The 21,566-nt window shown below is 36.8% G+C and overlaps 1 protein-coding gene across 1 annotated transcript in view; it reads right to left on the bottom strand.

The window, feature by feature from the left end:
- LOC138697839 (atrial natriuretic peptide receptor 1-like) overlaps positions 1-21,566 on the bottom strand; it is a 2,249,689-nt gene that overhangs the window by 1,635,145 nt on the left and 592,978 nt on the right. Inside the window, exon 3 of the mRNA XM_069823402.1 lies at positions 16,834-17,008. Coding sequence (XP_069679503.1) covers positions 16,834-17,008 — 175 coding nt within the window. The remainder of the gene's footprint in view (positions 1-16,833; positions 17,009-21,566) is intronic.

Below are 21,566 nucleotides of genomic sequence, written 5' to 3'. Positions count from 1 at the left end.
GTGTCTTTTATTTAATCATACAGTTTCTTCTTTCTAATTTATATGGTGGATAAAAAGTAAATATTGTATTAATTTTTAATGAAAATATGTTAATACTGGGGTGAAACTAAAGAATCATATCCAACTTGTAGTTTATCATCATTATCGTCATTTAAACTCATTTTAACTATACTCTACATGAAGAATCTATCTGATTTTCAAACCTTCTTACTTTTCAAAATAATCAATGTCAACATAAGCCTACATCGTAATAACTATAAACCAATATCGAAACATAGAAGACTCAACACATTCATTTGTGCCGATTCTGCACTTATTTCCTGCAGAAAGCAGGACGCTCACAAGAAATTAATTGAGAGACGAAGTTTGAATTGGACATAGGGACAGACAGAGCAACCGATAACGAGGACTGCCATTAATTAATGGAAAACAGTACCAGATAATGAAGCAACGAACTCTGTCCCAATTTCAATGGCGTTGAAAAATTACTCTCGTGACAAGAAGGAACCTATTTCTTGCAAGTCTGAACTAAAACAAGTCAGGAGGTTAATTATCTTCGCTTTTGAGAGGTTGCTGCTAAAGCATTTCAAGACCGTCTTAATCTATTTCTTTTTATCCAGGGATAGCCAACAAAGAGCTGACAATTTCGCAGTTGCAGAGACGCTAAATAATTAATGATTTTTGTTGTGAAGAAATTACTTGTTTTCTAAAGATAGTGACAAAATTATTTTCCTCTTCTGTGGCAGTATATGCACGTACAGTTACACACATAGGAGATGCTTATTTATCCCTTCAAAAAGACTTTTAAATGTGTTGAGTTGACAGGAAAGGAATGAGAGAAGAAAGCGAATTGATTTATGTAAACCTTCGAGAAATAAGCTATTTTTTCTTCTTTCCATAGTTAGGTACGACGTTTCGAAATGTTCATATTGTGCTGAAATGTATCGTAAATTTTATCAATATTTTAATCGATTTTCTTAAACCCCATTAGACAAATTTTAACAAAACTAAGTTTCTTAATTCTTGTTCTAAAGGCATAGAAAAATACCACAATTCAAACGATATTTATGTTGTGACGTGTGCACTTGAAAATTAGGTTTCGTGGAGAAGGCCCATAAGTCAATGACAAGGCTGACGCAGAATGAACAAAACTATAGCCTAACTCAGGGCCGGGCATGAGAGCGGCTCTAGTTAGTCGGCCAGAGCTGCTCTCGCTCCGCAAGGCATTTCAATTCCAAGCCAGAGCAGAACGCTCACGCAGTGCCGGACTCGCATTACCTGCATTAATATAACAAGAGCCATTCATTCAGGCTGTCAGTACGTAATAGTTTATAAGTATATCACATCAATCCATTGTACAGGACAGAATTTATAACACTCTTATTATTCTTCGCTCTATGCACACACACAAATCATTAGGCTTATTTACATAACCCATACGCACATACTGCAATATCCTCACCACGGTTCTACGAGACAGGCGTATGGCATCCACTTCCCCTACTTGCTGTGGACAGAGTTCATCTGCCAATTAAATTTAACATCGCTTGATGAATTTCACCTTCGTTGAATGTTTCCAATTCCTCTGCAATTTCGTGGCAAATTTTGTAGCTAATTCTCATAACCGATTCACTAATTGCATTATTGTCATCCTGTTAATACATAATATATAATATAATATAATATAATATAATATAATATAATATAATATATGACCATAAATTAATACAACTTAAAGAAAATGTTTCTCAGGTACATTATATTAGAGTATATATTCAATATTTATATTGCATTATAAATTATTATTATTATAGTACATTTTTATATATATCATATATTATATATCATAAACTATAATATACTATCTATAATAACTTATAATGCAATATAAATATCAAATAGATACTCTGATATAATGTACCTGAGAAACATTTACTTTAAGTTGTATTAATTTATGGTGTTCATTACCAACACTTTGTCATATTCGTAGCATGTTGTAAAGAATAATGCCGTTGGATATTGAACTTCTTAATCAGTTGGAGTGTTTTATGCCAAATTAAACACTTTGCTAATCCACTGCTCTCTACCAAAAAGAACTCCTCCTCCCATGATACATTAAAAGCATTGGGAGTAGCAGGCCGCTTTAGTGTGTGAGCGAAAGCTCCGTCTTCAAAGTTCGCCATTATACTGCAGAGTCACCACTGCACTGACAATGAATGACGTACAGTATGCTTACGTCACAGCGCTCGCAAGGCCGGCTCTTTAAAGCACACAGCGCTCATTTCTCAGAATCACGTAATGTGCCCAGCCCTGGCCTAACAGCTGTGTTTGGTAAATCAATTATTTTGTGTCTGAATTTTGAATTTGTTAAAATAATGTTGTCTTTTGTCTAATGTATTATTGTATTAGATTATTTCATGCAGAACTTTATTATTTATGTCCTAATTTGTTCACATGAAGCAAAAATGTACAGAGTGAATCGTAAGTAGTGTCATTAATTTCAAAGGGATATTCTTTGAAATACTTCAAACAGGTAGAAGTTCAAATTTTCTCATCAATTAATAATGATCAGTTTTAATATATTATACTGTATACATACATATGTGTTCTGCCCAAGGGAAAGTCTTTCACTGTAAACCCAGAATTCTTCAAATCGAATCCAAGTTTCATAACCATACAGAACAACCGGTAATATAACTGTTTTATAAATTCCAACTTTCAGATTTTTTATAGCGAACTAGATGACGTATCAGTATTCCATGCTAGAGGTGTCAACTGCGGTATGATTATCTGGTAGCCTGCTGTACTGTAGGGCAGAAAAATGCATTGCCATAAATGGACGTCACATTGAGCACCACCTAGGAACAAGTGTTCAGATCTCAGAAAGTACGTGTTGTAGGACCCATGTTCATTAGACGTTTCTTCACACTTCAGATATACAATCTAAGAAGACCAATCCCTGAAGCTACTGCTGCTGCTGATGATGATGATAATGATGTGATGTGATGTATTGCAAACAACAGGACTGGCCTAACACTCGTATTATCCTCAGGTTTAAACAATAAAACTTTGTGATTCTTCCAATCTTTCCTATTTTCTGCCTTCGAAGTCCTCTATCGTATATGATAATAAAATTATATACGATATAGAAGCTTTTTTTCCATCCTTTGGTGAATACTACTGAAATCAAAGTTTGAAAATATTTCTTTGCCACCCGGTATATAGGTACATGTGTGTGTTTTTCGATAGTAGGCCTACTCTCACCCCACGTACGTGATTCATTTAAAAGTTCAATGCATGATCGCAGTTCAATTTAACTTCGCGTATAGTATTTTTCATCACTAATAGGAAAATACGATGTCATAGCAAAAAAAAAAAAAAAAAAAAAAAAAAAACTGATCACAAATACTTCGTTGTCAGTTTCCATCAATCTGTTATAATGTATTCCTTTACTCTTTACATTGACGAAATAATAAATGGATTTGAACACAGATAACTGTGACCGAATACACTGCTCCCGCTGCCGGCGCATATTGGTTCGAATCGCTTAAAACCCGAACAAATTTTATAAATCCTCTTTTAGTAGTTTAATTTACGTACTTGCAATTTGAAACCCTACTTACTAATAATATTTATATAACGAGTGCAAATTTTAGTGATATTCAAAAGAAATAACGTCTCCTTCTGAGAAGGTGCAACAATTGTGTGTACCGTAATGAGCGCCGCAGTCTAGATTTCATCACACTTCTGTTATTTTATTGTATAACGTATTGTAATTTATTTTATTGATAGCTGTACATTCAATTCATTTTATATGTAAGAATTCATTGGCAATTCCTTATACATATTATATGTTGTTCTGCCATTTTTGTCAAAAATGACAATGCTAAAGTAAGGTATGTATGTATGGATGTATGTATGTATGTATGTATGTATGTATGTATGTATGTATGTATGTATGTATGTATGTATGTATGTATGTATGTATGTATGTATGTATGTATTTTTTTATTTTATTGAGAATACATCTGCATGCCCCGTTACAGTAGTAACATTACATGCAACCATTACAAAATGTACAATTTGATATTTACAATTGGGATCATATAATAAATACATAGACGTTTGTGACGCTATTTATAGAATACAATTGTTTTTGGAATACTTATTATTTTATTGTTCTGTTTTTTGGAGAGTTGTTATGTGCTGAGTTATTTAGTGATGGTGTGATGGTTTGTTCTAGATGTTCATGGATTGAATATATTTCCGAAATGCTCGTAGGTGCCTGGATGTTAATTGCTGATTAGTGACTGGCCAGGTTCCTCCATTTTGTGATATCTCTTTTATGAGGATGGTTCTTAGAATGTATGTATGTATGTATGTATGTATGTATGTATGTATGTATGTATGTATGTATGTATGTATGTATTATTATTATTATTATTATTATTATTATTATTATTATTATTATTACTCTTATTATTACTACTACTACTACTATTAGATGTTTCGTTACTTAATAAAACAATCAAGTGCATTTGAATAGTTCTGCGCAGTTGCCAGCAGGTACGTGCATCAGATTTCTCCCTTTGAATTAACATTCCCTATCAGTATTCTGCTCTGAATGATGCTTTACATTCCGCTGGGTTCATTGTAACTACCAACTACGAGAAGACTGAGCTGGCAGTTTCCTATTTTGGCATTCTGTGTAACTGAGAATTAATTTCCTGCATGAAATTGAGACTACTCTAACAATTTAAGCAACACTCATGTTTACCAACGCATTTAGACAATTATTTCTACCTTTACACCTTTCCTCATAAAATGCGGCTTATTAATAGAAACAACATTCCCACATAGTACACGCATTGTTGATTTGCTAAATTTAGCGGAGGTGTAGCAAACTGAGAGCGAACTCTTTTCAGTAAAATTATATATAAATTAGTTTCAAAGGGAAGGAATAACATAATCATGTCGTGCTATACTGAGCAGCATGAAAGTTGCATGTTTAGTAGGTTATTTTACGACGCTTTATCAATATCATAGGTTACTTAGCGTCTGAATGAGAAGAAGGTGATATTGCCTGTGAAGTGAGTCCGGGGTAAAACACCGAAAGTTTTTTTTAAGTTGGTTATTTAACGATTCTGTATCAACTACTACGTTATTTAGCGACGATGAGATTGGTGATAGTGAGATGGTATTTCGCGAGATGAGGCCGAGGATTCGCCATAGATTACCTGGCATTAGCCTTACTGTTGGAGGAAACCTCGGAAAAAAAACCAACCAGGTAAGAAGGTTAAGCGGGGACCGAACCCGCGCCCGAGCGCAACTTCAGACCGACAGGCAAGCGCATTAACCAAGCCACGCCGGTGGCTAACATCGAAAGTTACCCAGCATTACCTGATATTGGGTTGAGGTAAAACCCCGGAAAAAACCTCAACCAGGTAACTTACCCCGACCGGGACCTGAGCCACGCCGGTGGCTAACACCGAAAGTTACCTAGCATTTACTCATATTGGGTTGAGGTAAAACCCCGGAAAAAACCTCAACCAGGTAACTTACCCCGACCGGGAACTGAGCCACGCCGGTGGCTAACACCGAAAGTTACCTAGCATTTACTCATATTGGGTTGAGGTAAAACCCCGGAAAAAACCTCAACCAGGTAAATTACCCCGACCGGGAACTGAGCCACGCCGGTGGCTAAGACCGAAAGTTAGCTAGCATTTACTCATGTTGGGTTGAGGTAAAACCCCGGAAAAAACCTCAACCAGGTAACTTACCCCGACCGGGAACTGAGACACGCCGGTGGCAAACACCGAAAGTTACCTAGCATTTACTCATATTGGGTTGAGATAAAATCCCGGAAAAAACCTCAACCAGGTAACTTACCCCGACCGGGAACTGAGCCACGCCGGTGGCTAACATCGAAAGTTACCTAGCATTTACTCATATTGGGTTGAGATAAAACCCCGGAAAAAACCTCAACCAGGTAACTTATCCCGACCGGGAACTGAGCCACGCCGGTGGCTAACACCGAAAGTTACCTAGCATTTACTCATATTGGGTTGAGATAAAACCCCGGAAAAAACCTCAACCAGGTAACTTACCCCGACCGGGAACTGAGCCACGCCGGTGGCTAACACCGAAAGTTACCTAGTATTTACTCATATTGGGTTGAGATAAAACCCCGGAAAAAACCTCAACCAGGTAACTTACCCCGACCGGGAACTGAGCCACGCCGGTGGCTAACATCGAAAGTTACCTAGCATTTACTCATATTGTGTTGAGATAAAACCCCGGAAAAAACCTCAACCAGGTAACTTACCCCGACCGGGAACTGAGCCACGCCGGTGGCTAACACCGAAAGTTACCTAGCATTTACTCATATTGGGTTGAGATAAAACGCCGGAAAAAACCTCAACCAGGTAACTTACCCCGACCGGGAACTGAGCCACGCCGGTGGCTAACATCGAAAGTTAGCTAGCATTTACTCATATTGGGTTGAGGTAAAACCCCGGAAAAAACCTCAACCAGGTAACTAACCCCGACCGGGAACTGAGCCACGCCGGTGGCTAACATCGAAAGTTATCTAGCATTTACTCATATTGGGTTGAGATAAAACCCCGGAAAAAACCTCAACCAGGTAACTTATCCCGACCGGGAACTGAGCCACGCCGGTGGCTAACACCGAAAGTTACCTAGCATTTACTCATATTGGGTTGAGATAAAACCCCGGAAAAAACCTCAACCAGGTAACTTACCCCGACCGGGAACTGAGCCACGCCGGTGGCTAACACCGAAAGTTACCTAGCATTTACTCATATTGGGTTGAGGTAAAACCCCGGAAAAAACCTCAACCAGGTAACTAACCCCGACCGGGAACTGAGCCACGCCGGTGGCTAACATCGAAAGTTACCTAGCATTTACTCATATTGGGTTGAGATAAAACCCCGGAAAAAACCTCAACCAGGTAACTTACCCCGACCGGGAACTGAGCCACGCCGGTGGCTAACATCGAAAGTTACCTAGCATTTACTCATATTGTGTTGAGATAAAATCCCGGAAAAAACCTCAACCAGGTAACTTACCCCGACCGGGAACTGAGCCACGCCGGTGGCTAACATCGAAAGTTACCTAGCATTTACTCATATTGTGTTGAGATAAAACCCCGGAAAAAACCTCAACCAGGTAACTTACCCCGACCGGGAACTGAGCCACGCCGGTGGCTAACATCGAAAGTTACCTAGCATTTACTCATATTGGGTTGAGATAAACCCCAGAAAAAACCTCAACCAGGTAACTTACCACGACCGGGAACTGAGCCACGCCGGTGTCTAACACCGAAAGTTACCTAGCATTTACTCATATTGGGTTGAGATAAAACCCCGGAAAAAACCTCAACCAGGTAACTTACCCCGACCGGGAACTGAGCCACGCCGGTGGCTAACACCGAAAGTTACCTAGTATTTACTCATATTGGGTTGAGATAAAACCCCGAAAAAAACCTCAACCAGGTAACTTACCCCGACCGGGAACTGAGCCACGCCGGTGGCTAACATCGAAAGTTACCTAGCATTTACTCATATTGGGTTGAGATAAAACCCCGGAAAAAACCTCAACCAGGTAACTTACCCCGACCGGGAACTGAACCACGCCGGTGGCTAACACCGAAAGTTAGCTAGCATTTACTCATATTGGGTTGAGGTAAAACCCCGGAATAAACCTCAACCAGGTAACTAAACCCGACGGGAACTGAGCCACGCCGGTGGCTAACATCGAAAGTTACCTAGCATTTACTCATATTGGGTTGAGATAAAACCCCGGAAAGAACCTCAACCAGGTAACTTACCCCGACCGGGAACTGAGCCACGCCGGTGGCTAACACCGAGAGTTACCTAGCATTTACTCATATTGGGTTGAGGTAAAACCCCGGAAAAAACCTCAACCAGGTAACTTACCCCGACCGGGAACTGAGCCACGCCGGTGGCTAACACCGAAAGTTACCCAGCATTTACTCATATTGGGTTGAGGTAAAACCCCGGAAAAAACCTCAACCAGGTAACTTACCCCGACCGGGATCTGAGCCACGCCGGTGGCTAACATCGAAAGTTACCTAGCATTTACTCATATTGGGTTGAGATAAAACCCCGGAAAACCTCAACCAGGTAACTTACCCCGACCGGGAACTGAGCCACGCCGGTGGCTAACATCGAAAGTTACCTAGCATTTACTCATATTGGGTTGAGGTAAAATCCCAGAAAAAAACTCAACCAGGTAACTTACCCCGACCGGGAACTGATTACCCCGACCGGGAACTGAGCCACGCCGGTGGCTAACACCGAAAGTTACCTAGCATTTACTCATATTGGATTCAGGTAAAACCCCGGAAAACCTCAACCAGGTAACTTACCCCGACCGGGAATCGAACCCGGGCCACCTGGTTTCGCGGCCAGATGCAGTTACGTGTTAGTAGTGTCCTTCATCATTTGGCATCACTAGTCAATATCCGAACCTTTAAAATGACATGAAATTACATAAAAATAGTATTAATAATAATAATAATAATAATAATAATAATAATAAGTTTGGTAGTATTTACCAAAGAGTAAAAATAATAATAATAATAATAATAATAATAATAACAGTAGTAGTATTGGTAATAGTAGTAGTAATAATACTAGCGAATTGGAAATTTATCCTTTTCAAAGGTGGAAAAATTCAAAATAATTTTGAAGCAACAGAAATAAATACGAGTATAAATGACATTCGAAATGAAATTAAATGCAGAATAAATATGGGAAATGTCTACTATTATTAGGTTGAGATTATTTTGTCATACAGTATGATTCCGAAAAAAAAAAAAAAAACTGAAAGTTAGATTTTATAAAATAGCTATATTACTGGTTAATTCTATTATGTAACGAAATATATGATAAATGCGAATGGTCTGAAGATTTTACGGAGGCAGTGTTGCTGCCAATGCCGAAGAAAAATAATGCCAAGAAATGTAACGAGTTCAGGACTATCAACCTGATATCGCACTCGGCGAAGATTCTCCTGCGAATACTGAATCGACATTCATATTATAAGATTAAAGGCTCTACACCTTTGGAGTAACGGTTAGCATGTCTGACCGCGAAACCAAGTGGCCCGGGTTCGAATTCCAGTTGGGGTAAGTTATCTGGTTCAGATATTTTCCGGGGTTTTCACTCAACACAATACAGCAAATGCTGGATAACTTTCGATGCTGGACTCCGTACTCATTTCATCGGCCTTATTACACCTTCATTTCATTCAGATGCTAAATACCTGAGATGTTGATACGAATAAAATTAGTGTCATAAAATCGGTAGATTCTTGAAGGTGATATTCAGACATGTTAAATGAAGTCTCTTATTATTTAATATTAGCCTATGTAACGAAATCATTATTTTTTTTAAATAAAATTATCCTCTTGTCTGCATGATGCGATTATTATCCATAATGGAATTACTCGTAATTCTGAACATTTATTTTGTTCAGTTTAATTTAATTATTGTTGTAATTATTATAACCCTTACATAGAGGTAGGCTACTTCTGCAAAATAATCAGAGTATCCCGCAGAACCAATAATAATAATAATAATAATAATAATAATAATAATAATAATAATAATAATAATAATAATAATAATAATTTTTTTTAATTGTTAGACCTATTTAGCACAGTTATATTTTATGCTGTGGTAACCCTCTGAAGGCCGGACATTTTATTCCTGGGTAGTAATTTTCAGAACAGACTGTTGTAATATTTTGTGAAGAGCGAAGTAACCTTCGTCCAGATTAGTCTTATAATTTATAATAGGCCTATCTAGGATTTTATAAAACTATTAATAAATTATACTATTATGACACGGTAAAATGAATTTTTCCCATAATGCGTAGGATCGGAATTTTTTCTTTGAATGCACTCCAGAAAGCCATAAAAGGAACTCTGATGTTTCCAGATTGGAATCGTTAAGCACTGCTTCCAGCCAAGCACAAGATGGCATCGCCTTGGTGTCCTTTCAAGTGAATCTCTCGAGTCAAAAAGTGCGCTCGACTGCTGCCGTGTCTGATGGACAAATTGAATCATTTCTGATGAGATCAGAAAACTCGCTCTTCGGGTACAGAGTAAGGATTGTTTTCCTACTTTACTGTCTAAACCACTTTTAACAAAATCTAGGAGAAAGGCACAAAAAACTATAAAATGAAGCATCTTGCTCAGTAGTAGAACATCCTCTGAAATGTAATTTCATAACAAATTTAATAACTGCATTTTGCTATTTTAGTCCTTTACTTTATCTTCATCTCATATATGAACCTACTATGTACCAGAATATATTAAATGGTTATTGAAAGACGATGTACTAATTGTGAAGTTATCTATCGTCGATGGAATTGGTGACAGTGAGGTGGTATTTTCGAGATGAGTCTGAGAATTCGCGATGAGATTACCTGACATATGCTTACAGTTGTGAAAAACCTCGCGGACACGGCCGTAGGATTTATGTAAATGCGTCTGCGTTGACAGCCGTAGACGAGATCTTTCGTTTGGCATAAAAATCAGCGCACTAGCACATCGGAGTCGCGAGACACGCTGCCCTGAAATGTTCATCCACGTCAAAAATGGCCGCAAGTCGCACGAGCAGTGTAATTCAAAGTCATGCTCGCATCGTAGTCGTATAACCGATCGAACGAGACCATATTTATTTGAATCGTGTTTTTAGTCACGGAACTATAGTGTTATAATCATAAACACAAGAGGATCCTGCGATAAGGGCTAATACAGCTTAAAATACAGTGGCACACCAAGGTCACGAGCTGTCAGCTGCGTGATTGCTCGTACACGTCACGTGTTAAGGGCCATTATAAGCAGTTTGGTGAGAAGCCATGAGCGGGTGGGCCAGAGAGTCGTTCCGCGGTGAGTTATATTTTTATTTATAACTAGCTCAATTTTTTAAATTCCATCTCGAAAATTCAACAGTTTAAAGAAAAGTTTCAATATAATTGCATAAAAATATTTCAATACAATTGAAAAGTTGATTTAATGTTATCTTATTTTGAAATGTATATTATTAATTTTTCTAACTATAAATTTTCAACTAATGTTGTAGTTTTTAGCGTGTTTATGATCTTCTGCATCCATATTTTATTGTGATTGTTCGTGTGATCAGGATAAACTATTTATTATAAACATGCACGCGAAAGCATTCATTTTTCAAACCCCGTACCATGAAGTGGTAGGTTGTATGAGAACCACATTGCATACGTTATGTATATACGAGGTTTATATATAAATATTAACCCAGTTTCAATTGCTAATGTTCTGTATTGAAATAATCAAACTATTAAACTTGCAACTTCCAGAAACTTATTTCTGTTACTTTCAATGTTCTTTAACACAACAGTGCTTAAGTATATATTGTACTGTTTAGATGTAAGACTGCAATTCCAAAGACACTTCGATTTCCTTTTAGTCCATGGTCATTAATATTTACAGTTTACAGCTTGGATGTTTCTTCCATAATTTATTTATTTATTCATTTATCTATTTATTTATTTATGCCTATAACAGGGCAATAGACAGTACAGATATTAGTTTACAAAAAAAAAACATAGATAACATGAAAAAAAGAGATGATGCAGATAACAAGTGTAAATACAAATTAAAATGGAAAATGAGAAAAGGAACGAAAAAAAAAAGAACAGACAAATAGATACTACCTAAATAAGAGATACAGATATAGATATAAATGAAAAATACGAAATAAAATAAATGAAAAATAGTTAAATATAGATATCATAGGCAAAAATGCAAAATGTAGCTATAATTGGCAAATTACAGAGTAGCAAATAGCAATCTATACTAATAATAAATCTGTAAGCGAAATTTTTCTGGTAATTTTCGATTTTCCAAAAATAATTGGTGTTAACATGTATAGTTAATCATCCTGAAACCGAAAATAGCTTTTTTAATTTTTGTTTGTATGTCTGTCTGTCTGTCTGTCTGTCTGTCTGTCTGTCTGGATGTTTGTTACCTTTTCACACGATAATGGCTGAAGGGATTTCGATGAAAATTGGAATATAAATTAAGTTCGTTGTAACTTAGATTGTATGCTATATGGCATTCAAAATAGTTTATTTGAAAGGGGGGGTTATAAGGGGGGACTGAATTAAATAAATCGAAATATCTCGCTTATTATTGATTTTTGTGATAATGTTACATGACAAAAGTTTCTTTAAACATTATTTCCGATCAGTTTTATTCCAGGCAAAATTTTGATAGGACTGATATTTAAGGATATACAAGAGTTTTAAAATAACAATCAATACATTTTCAACGCCGCCTCAGATTATAGCGTCGTTGTTCCGTAATTCCTATATGCAAAATATAAAATTTTTCAGTAGGAAGAAAAAACAGATTTATTCATTCTATGGCAGTGGTACATAGGAGATCGTGAATTCTTACATTTTCGAAAGAAATAAACATAATTACATATAGGAGATATCCACACCTGTGGAGTAACGGTCAGCGTGTCTGGCCGCGAAACCAGGTGGCCCGGGTTCGATTCCCGGTTGGGGCAAGTTACTTGGTTGAGGTTTCGTCCGGGGTTTTCCCTCAACCCAAGATGAGCAAATGCTGGGTAACTTTCGGTGCTGGACCCTGGACTCATTTCACCGGCATTATCACCTTCATCTCATTCAGACGCTAAATAACCTAAGCTGTTGATAAAGCGTCGTAAAATAACCTACTAAAATAAAAAATATAGGAGATTGCATTATTTGCTGTATAACTATTTAAGTTGTTTATAAAAGAGCAAAAGTCTAAAAATCCATATATCACAAAGGAGTTATCGCAGGAACGACATCGATGGCTATAGTGAAATTAAAACAAAAGACTCCGTCTATTTAAAGCGGCCTTGACGTTTATCAATATTAATATACAGAGAATATTAAATTTGTCTGTTTGTATGAAGTAATCTCAGAAGCTAATTTGGATAATTCCTTCACTATTTGAAATTTGTAGTTTCTCTAGATGGATGTAATACTACATTATAAGGAATGAGGTAAGATGGAAATAGATCTTTACGCACAGAAAAATTATCTTCGTACACATTCCACTCTATTAATTTGGAGTGATTTATTAAAGATGCATTCAAGACTAATTTAGAAAAATGTTAAACGGATTATCGTTGCATCAAAATCGGATGTTCTCTGAACCAAATGTTCATATTTTAATTATTTGCATGTAATAACAAATAAAAAATATGTTAAAGAAATTACCATTGCACCAAATGAGTGTCTCTGGACCAACATGATCGCATTTTAATTACTTAAATACAATTTAAATTACGTAACATATTAAACTATTTATCCTTCTATCAAACACAAATGTTCCCTGGGGCAGATGTCCGATTTTAATTATGTAATTACTTTATATTTATTTCTAACAAGTGCAGCGGAGCACACGGGTACGTCTAGTATTATATAAAATCAACTACCTTCAGTATATTAATAAGAAAATGTTTGCAAATCAAGATTTCAGGTATAACTTCCTGTAAAGCTGATTTGAATAATTTCGAGGGAAAAATTGTTCAAACCAACTTTACAGGAAGTTATACCTGAAATCTTGATTTGCATAATATACGTCACTGTTCGTTAACAGAAAACCACAATTTAAGTCACACGGAGTTAGTGTGCACTCGAAGTTGGTTGCTTGACGGTTGTCAGCCCTCTTTGAGGTCTGTGGATATAGAGGGAAAAATTGGATCGGTGTCGGTTAGAGTTCCCGGGTAGCTCAGTGGTAGAGCGTTGGTACGTTAAACCAAAGGTCCCGGGTTCGATACCCGGCTCCGGAAGAATTTTTCCCTCGGAATTATTCAAGAAAATGTTTGTATTCCATGTAAGAAATGCAGAAATCTAGATCCCATGTTTTACATATTTCATTGAAATTTGAACACATTTTTAACACTGGTGAATTTTTATGTATTGAAGCGTTTGGTTTTTTATAATATAACAATTGACGATTTCTTAAATGTGATGTTCTAGTGTTATTTGGATTTGTGATAATATTTCACTATTATCCAGTAGACCGTTAATTATTTTATATAATAAAAGTTGTTCAGCAAGTAATCTACGACTGGCAAGAGACATTAAATTAAATTCAGCAAGTAGATTGTTGTACGAAATTTTGTTATGGAGGGCTGAACAATGATATCTTCTAAAATACAGATATCTAGAGAATCGTTTTTGAATTTTTTCAATTTGATTACTATATGATTTGCAAGTGGGTGATCATATTACAGAGGCATATTCCAATTTAGCGCGAACTTGACAATTAAAAAGGAGTGTCAAAGTCGAAGTGTTCTGTAAAGTTTTTGAATTTCTAATAATAAAACCCAGATTTTTGAAAGCATTATTTGTTATATTAAATATGTGATTATGAAAAGTCAAATTATGATTAATAGTTACACCGAGATCTTTTACACAATATATTCGTTGTAATGGTTCATCGTTCACTGTATAATTGCCTCTTAAATAAGATGTAGTCCTTGTATAAGTCATATAACAACATTTTTTTGTATTAAAGTTTAACCCATTATTTAAAAGCCATTGATAAATTACATCTGATATCGCACTATCACTCGAAAATGATAATTTAACCAATAAATATAAACTTACTCATGACTTACACTCAAACAGACTAAAATTATATTGGCTGTAAATTTCCTAGGATAATAAACACAAGCAAAACTTTCAGTGACAGATAGGTTATAAAATTAATTGCCTATTGAATGCGGGTGAAGACGGAGACTCACGGCGCTGTTTGACTTCCCTTTTTGTTGCTCTAGTCGACACAGCAATATCAGAGCCACAGTGAACACTTCACACAGAGCGTCGTTTACCTCACTAGTGTGGTGGTTGAACTTGTGGGAAGAGAGTTAGCTGTGATGTTTTCCGGGGTTTTCCTCACTCCATTACGAACAAGTGCAAGGTAACGTTCGGAGCTGAACCATGAGCTCATTTCGCTGGCATTATCACCTTCATTTTACTCATCTCAGTTGATAAAGGATCAAAAAATAAACCAATTAAAGACAAAATGATCTGTCAATATCAATTAAAAAGAAAGTCTGTCACTCAATCACGAAGGAAGTCCGTCAATCAATCAGCAAGTAATTCAGTTAACTAATCAGTAATCAACTAGTAAGTAATTCAGTCAACCAGTAAGCAAAACAATCGAACAGTACGTAATCTAGTCGGACTATACCTACTCCAGTCGATTAGTAGGTAATCCAGTCGATCAGTATGTAATACAGAGTGAACGATTAGAGATATCTCAAAACAGTTTGCACCGTTGTTAATGCATTAAAACTGTTACAGGTTAGTCAAAGAGTAAAGCAGGAAAAGTTAGTTACCAGAATTGCATAAAAAATACCTTTTCCAAAGCCTCCTTAGTACTGTACCATGTTACAAAATATCTGTATATGCAGTAACTAATGTTTTTGTCATTATGACAGTTATTTTTAAATAAATTGAAAACAATTAGAGATATCTTAAAACAGATTGCACAATTGTTTTCTTCTCAGAAAAGTCACATGATTTTGAATACGTACATGACCCTTTCCATTTAAAATTTAAAAGTTGCATCCAAAATGGCGGCTTTTGAGATAGCTAAGGTCTAGAATCGAATGTGTCACCGGTAGAGGATTTGGTTCTTAACACCTATAGTAATCGAAAATCAAGCATATGGAAGATATTTATATTGTTCCAGACTTTTGATTCACCCTGAGCAGTCGATCAGTACGTAATCCAGTCGATCAGTAAGTAATTCGATCAGTACGTAATCAAATCAATAATTACGCAATCCAGTGGATAAGTACGTATCCAGTTAATCTATATGTAGGCCTAATCCGGTCGATCAGTAATAATCCGGTCGACCAATATTTAATTCTGTCGATCAATAGGTAATTGGGTCGATTAGTAATCCGGTTGATCAGTAGATAATCCGGTCGATCAGTAGGCCTAAGTAAACCGGTCGATCAGTACGTAATCTAGTCGATCAGTACGTAATCCAGTCGATCAGTAAGTAATTCGATCAGTACGTAATCCAATCGATAATTACGTAATCCAGTGGATAAGTACGTATCCAGTTAATCTGTATGTAGGCCTAATCTGGTCGACCAATACGTAATTCTGTCGATCAATAGGTAATTGGGTTGATCAGTAATCCGGTTGATCAGTAGGTAAGCCGGTCGATCAGTAGGCCTAAGTAAACCGGTCGATCAGTACGTAATCCAGTCGATCAATATGTATTCCGGTCGATCAGTACGTAATTGGGTCAATGAGTATTTAATTGGTACTTAATTTGATCAATCAGGACTTATTCGAATTAATTCAATCATCAAGACAGTCAATCGGTAAGTAAATCAATAATTATGCAAGTCAGTTAATCATTCAGTCATTCATTAATTCGGTTAGTGAGTAAACGAAAAGGGCAATCAATAATTAGCTACAGTAATTAATAAGTTACGGAGACTTTTGACGCACAGTTAGTCAATAAACATACATAATCTTAACATAATGCGCTAGTTCACACACATCGCAAACATCACATAAAAAATAAAATACTGAAATTTGTAGTATGTGTAGGACAATGTTGAGGGAAATGAAATGTGTATGGCCAACCATCTCTGCCTGCTAGCCCGCATCTCATCATACCCTTTGTAAAGAAATCAGCTAAGGTTTCTTAAAAATAAAATAACATGAAATGGCTATGTAGAAAAGCTTGATAGAATATCATATTGTACTTACTCGCGCATGATTCTGATGAAGAAGTAAGATATGACTCGGTAACTGATCTGTCCCACGCTGACGACCATATGGAACTCTGTGTCGCACGTGGATTTGTCTTTGGAGAAGTCATACGTCATACCACCGGCTGTTATTAGCGGCAGGCCCCAGAACTTCACTATGCGACCCACCGGAGCTGCAAGACAAACAAGGATTCCGCTCATAACAGAACTAAGCAACAAGCTCAAATACAGTCAGGAACATTGATGGACATGAACATTAATCACTGTTACGAGAAAGAGGAAGAAAGTTCAGGATAGGAGCAGAAATAGAAAGCGGGCAATCAGCTATTTACAACAGGAATAAAGTTACTATCCTACATACCCTTACACAAAGATATTAAATAAGTGAACAAAGCCATACTGCTACTGTGCTGTGCCCACGGTTTTAATGACTGACAGAAAACGCAGATAATAACCATCCATTAAAGATACTGATGAACAGGCTTCGGCCTAGGGACACAGAGTAACCAGTATGAGGTTTAGAGTACACGGAGTATAAATGACGTCATGACCCTTGCGGGGTGACTGCAACAGCAGAGGTGGGTCCGTAATGTACATTACCGTTGTGTGTATTGCTGCTTGGCTGCGGTACTTGTAACAGGCTTCGGTAGGGACACCTGAGTGAAGGTTACAACTCACGTTAATACTTTAATGGTAGACATTTATTGTCTACACTAGGAATGTACTGTATATACTGTATCCGTACAGAGTGAAATATATTTTGTGCCGTACTATGACGGACTGCTTACATGTTGAGACATGAAGTAACGTCGCGCTCCATCTCCCAGTCTACTCGACCAACAGAACACTATCGTCCGTGTGTTCTGAACTTCATGCGTTTCTGTGCCCAGGACCGAAGTCTGCTTATGAATTAGTCCAATGGATCTACGAATGGTCATTATTCACGCTATAATTTTTATTGTTAAAACTAATAAAATTTGTATATCTATACAGAATGAGCCATAGGTAATATCATTAATTTCAGGGGGTTATTCTTTGATATATTTCAAACCAATAAGTTTAATATAATTTTGCTCGTTTTTGGTTCCTTTTCGAGAAAAAAATTATTTTGTATGAAACATTTGATAGCATATTTTGGTAAAGCTACTGAATTAATTCCCAATATACTCAGTCAATTTAACAGAGCAGAGTATTAAGATAATGAATGATTGAAATAATTTTACTTTTGTCCTTCAAATGTGTAGAAATTTCATCCGAACACAAATGTAACCTTCCGTTCTGTAAAGGAATGTTAAAACTTTAAATTTCTTCGAATCAAATTTCTGCTTGTTTAAAGAAAAATCTAAATGATGAAGGATGGGTGGAGCGGAGAAAAATTCTCTCCGGCACCGGGTCTCCAACTCGAGTTTTCAGCTCTACGTGCTGACGTTTACCTACAAAGCCATCATATCATAATATGATATGCTTAAATAATCACTTTATGATTTAAAACGGCGATCATTCCGTCGGATCTCGGCCACTTAGTCAGTCGTAATGAGTGCACCTCTGCACATAATGTGTTGGACATTGGGTCACTCTCACACATCTGCGACACAGTGCATGAGGGTTGACCACTAAAGAGAAACTGAGAGGTGAAGCTTAAACTGAAAGGATTCAATCCGGCATCGGAACTGGAAGCCGGTGTGGTTTAGTGGATAAAGGGTCAGCACGCAGAGCTGAAAACCCGAGTTCGAATCCCGGTGCCGGAGAGAATTTTTTCTCCGCTCCACCCATACTTCATCATATGGTAATGCAGAATTCCTGCACGGAAATATCATACGTATTTCAGTACATCACAAAAAACTAAAATTATTTCAATCATTTATTATCATAATACTCTGCTCTCTTAAATTGACTAAACATATTGGGAATTAAATCAATGGTTTTTCCAAAACACGCTATGAAATGATTAATATAAAATAATTTTTAGATCTCAAAAAAGGAAGCAAAAACGAGCAAAATTTCATTAAACTTTGTTTGAAATATCTTAAAGAATAACCGCCTGAAATTAATGACGTTACTTACGGTTCACCCGGTATGATAATTCTACGCTATCCAATACCTGGATACCCTGAAGTCTAAATAACTTGTTGTACCCGTTCTCCTACTTTTGACGTAGGAAACATTTTTAAATTGGTCCCATATGGAGCATCATCCTGGAGTTAGGGTGTTACGAAATGAGTGATAATTTATAAGCCTGTAACTTAGCAACTATTCAGTGGATGGTAACAAGTGATATCCCTTTTAAAAGTAAAATTTCAAATGTTATGAACAGAAAAATGTGTAGATGTGCGAGGCGCGCGGGGAGTGGGTATAAGATAAGCCAGAATTGTGCCAGTGTGAACTTCAGGCACCCGTAACGCAACAAACTACGTGTCGGAGCTATAGCCAGGCAACATTCAAAACACAGCGCTTCCGTTCTAGACTCGCGCATGACGTCATTGTTCTACATGATTTAATCTCCTCTCCAATCTGACCGGTAGAAAGATTTGGTTTCTGCGCACTCTGAAATGTATGTTGCCGGGCTATATACAAATGTGGTGTTTACAGCTGGGCAACAGTTATTATAAACGTTGTTCGGTACAGATGAAGAGGCGAGACCTGGCATGTGAGTTGTGCGAGAGGGAAAAGTAAAAGCTATCAGAAAGAGAGTTTGTTTCACGACTGTTAATATTATACGATATACGGACACGGATGCTCATCTCAGGCTAAATCCTATCTTCTCCCTCCGTAGCCATTGGTGATATAGCCACGGCACATGATGATGTCACAGGACAGGTCTTGCCTCCTGTACTGTACATGATATCTTGGATTCAATTCCGTAATTTCAGTGACGCACTCGCGAGTATGATTTTGGAGACTTTCTCTAGCTGGTGAGAAGGAAAAGTTCAAGGACAGCTGTTTAAAGCACATGTGTTCCATTATACCAACAAAGGAGTACTCAAAACATATCGATGGTGTTTAGGTAAAAAGGCTTAACCATCATTTTTTAAATGTGACTGAATTAGTTAAAATTTAATTACAAAACGTGAAGCTATGCTTTTTGACAATCGTTTACATTCCTTCATATAAAAGTAACTAATAATAATGTGCTAAAATTTAATCATCGCTGTTTCTGTAAAAATTTGTTTTGCGGGATAAGCCCTTTTACCTGAACATCGTCAATATTTTAACTTACTTTTTAAATCTGCTTTTACGAGTTACAATTAGTGTTAGCAGTTCTTTAGAGTTTCAGCTTTTCTTCACAGAACATAAACGTGCAAGAAATTTCAAGAAATTTTCAAATTGATTTCGGGAGATTTCTTTGTCAGAAGGATTTGATCTCGTGAATCTCGGTTTAATGGCAAAGACTGTAGTTACTGAAATGCTGAGCAATGTATAATAGCAAAAAATATATAATTTTATAAACATATAGTATGTAGGTCTATATAACCTACACATATAGTCGTTGTTCCTGCAATAACTCCTATGTGACATATTTATCGATTTTCAGATTTTTGCGCTATTAAATAACTTATATAGTGATACAGCAAATAATATAATCTCCTACATGTAATTATATTTCTCTGTTTCGAAAATGTAAGAATTCACAGTCTCCTATATACGGCTGGCATAGGATAAATAAATGTGTTTTTTCTTCCTATTGAAAAATTTTATATTTCGCACATAGGAGTTATTGCAGGAAAAACGACGATATATACTACCGGTCAAATGTTTTCGATCAGCTATAAAAACAACTCATCGGAAAAACTAAATAGACCAAAAAAAATAAATATTTTCTCTCTCTAGCATTATGATATAAAATATTCAAAACGAAATCCCTGTTTTAACTACAAATTCATAGTTGTGAAAAGTGATCGAAAACTTTTGACCGGTAGTATATATATATATTTATATTTAATTTGAATCACTGTAGGTATTGATCCATAGATAAGACTAACCACACCCAGAATTATCTCAAATAGGATTATATGGATCAAAATGAGGAGAGAGACTTTGTAAAGTTCATTCATAAAATTAATAACATATTTAACTGTAATTTGCAGGGAGTGATTACCAGTTTTCAACTACGATAAGCTTTTAAAAACAACGTCTAGCATAATAATGCTCTGGGGAAATTATGAGGCAGAAGCATCCTTCAGAATTAACAAAGCCAAATAATTTAAACAAGGAGGAGGATTATCCATGAGTGTTCCAGTTCCAGCAGAGTAATTACGCAGAAACTCTCACTTCGAGCCTCGAGTAACTTCCCAGTATGGAACACACACGTACACATGCAGAGAGGGAGAGGGAGAAAGACGTAGTCTATATACCCAGTATGGGGCGGAAATCTGCACGCAGGCGGAAGCGTAATGTGAAGATGCAGCAAACATGACGCTCTCGGATTTTTTAGTAAGTTATTTAACGACGCTGTATCGACATCTTAGGTTATTTAGCGTCTGAATGAGATGAAGATGATAATGCCGGTGAAATGAGTCCGGGGTCCCGCATCGATAGTTACCCAGCATTCGCTCATATTGGGTTGAGGGAAAACCCCGGAAAAACCTCAACCAGGTAACTTGCCCCGACCGGGATTCGAACGTAGGCCACCTGGTTTCACGGCCAGACGCGCTAACCATTACTCCACAGGTGGTGGACTCTTGGATCTTAACAAGGGCAAAACTTTCATTCGTAGCAAAGACAGTGCCGTAA

The sequence above is a fragment of the Periplaneta americana genome, chromosome 4 (genome assembly GCF_040183065.1).
Source record: "Periplaneta americana isolate PAMFEO1 chromosome 4, P.americana_PAMFEO1_priV1, whole genome shotgun sequence".
Classification (NCBI taxonomy): Eukaryota; Metazoa; Arthropoda; class Insecta; order Blattodea; family Blattidae; genus Periplaneta; species Periplaneta americana.
This window is presented reverse-complemented; position numbering and strand designations above follow the sequence as displayed.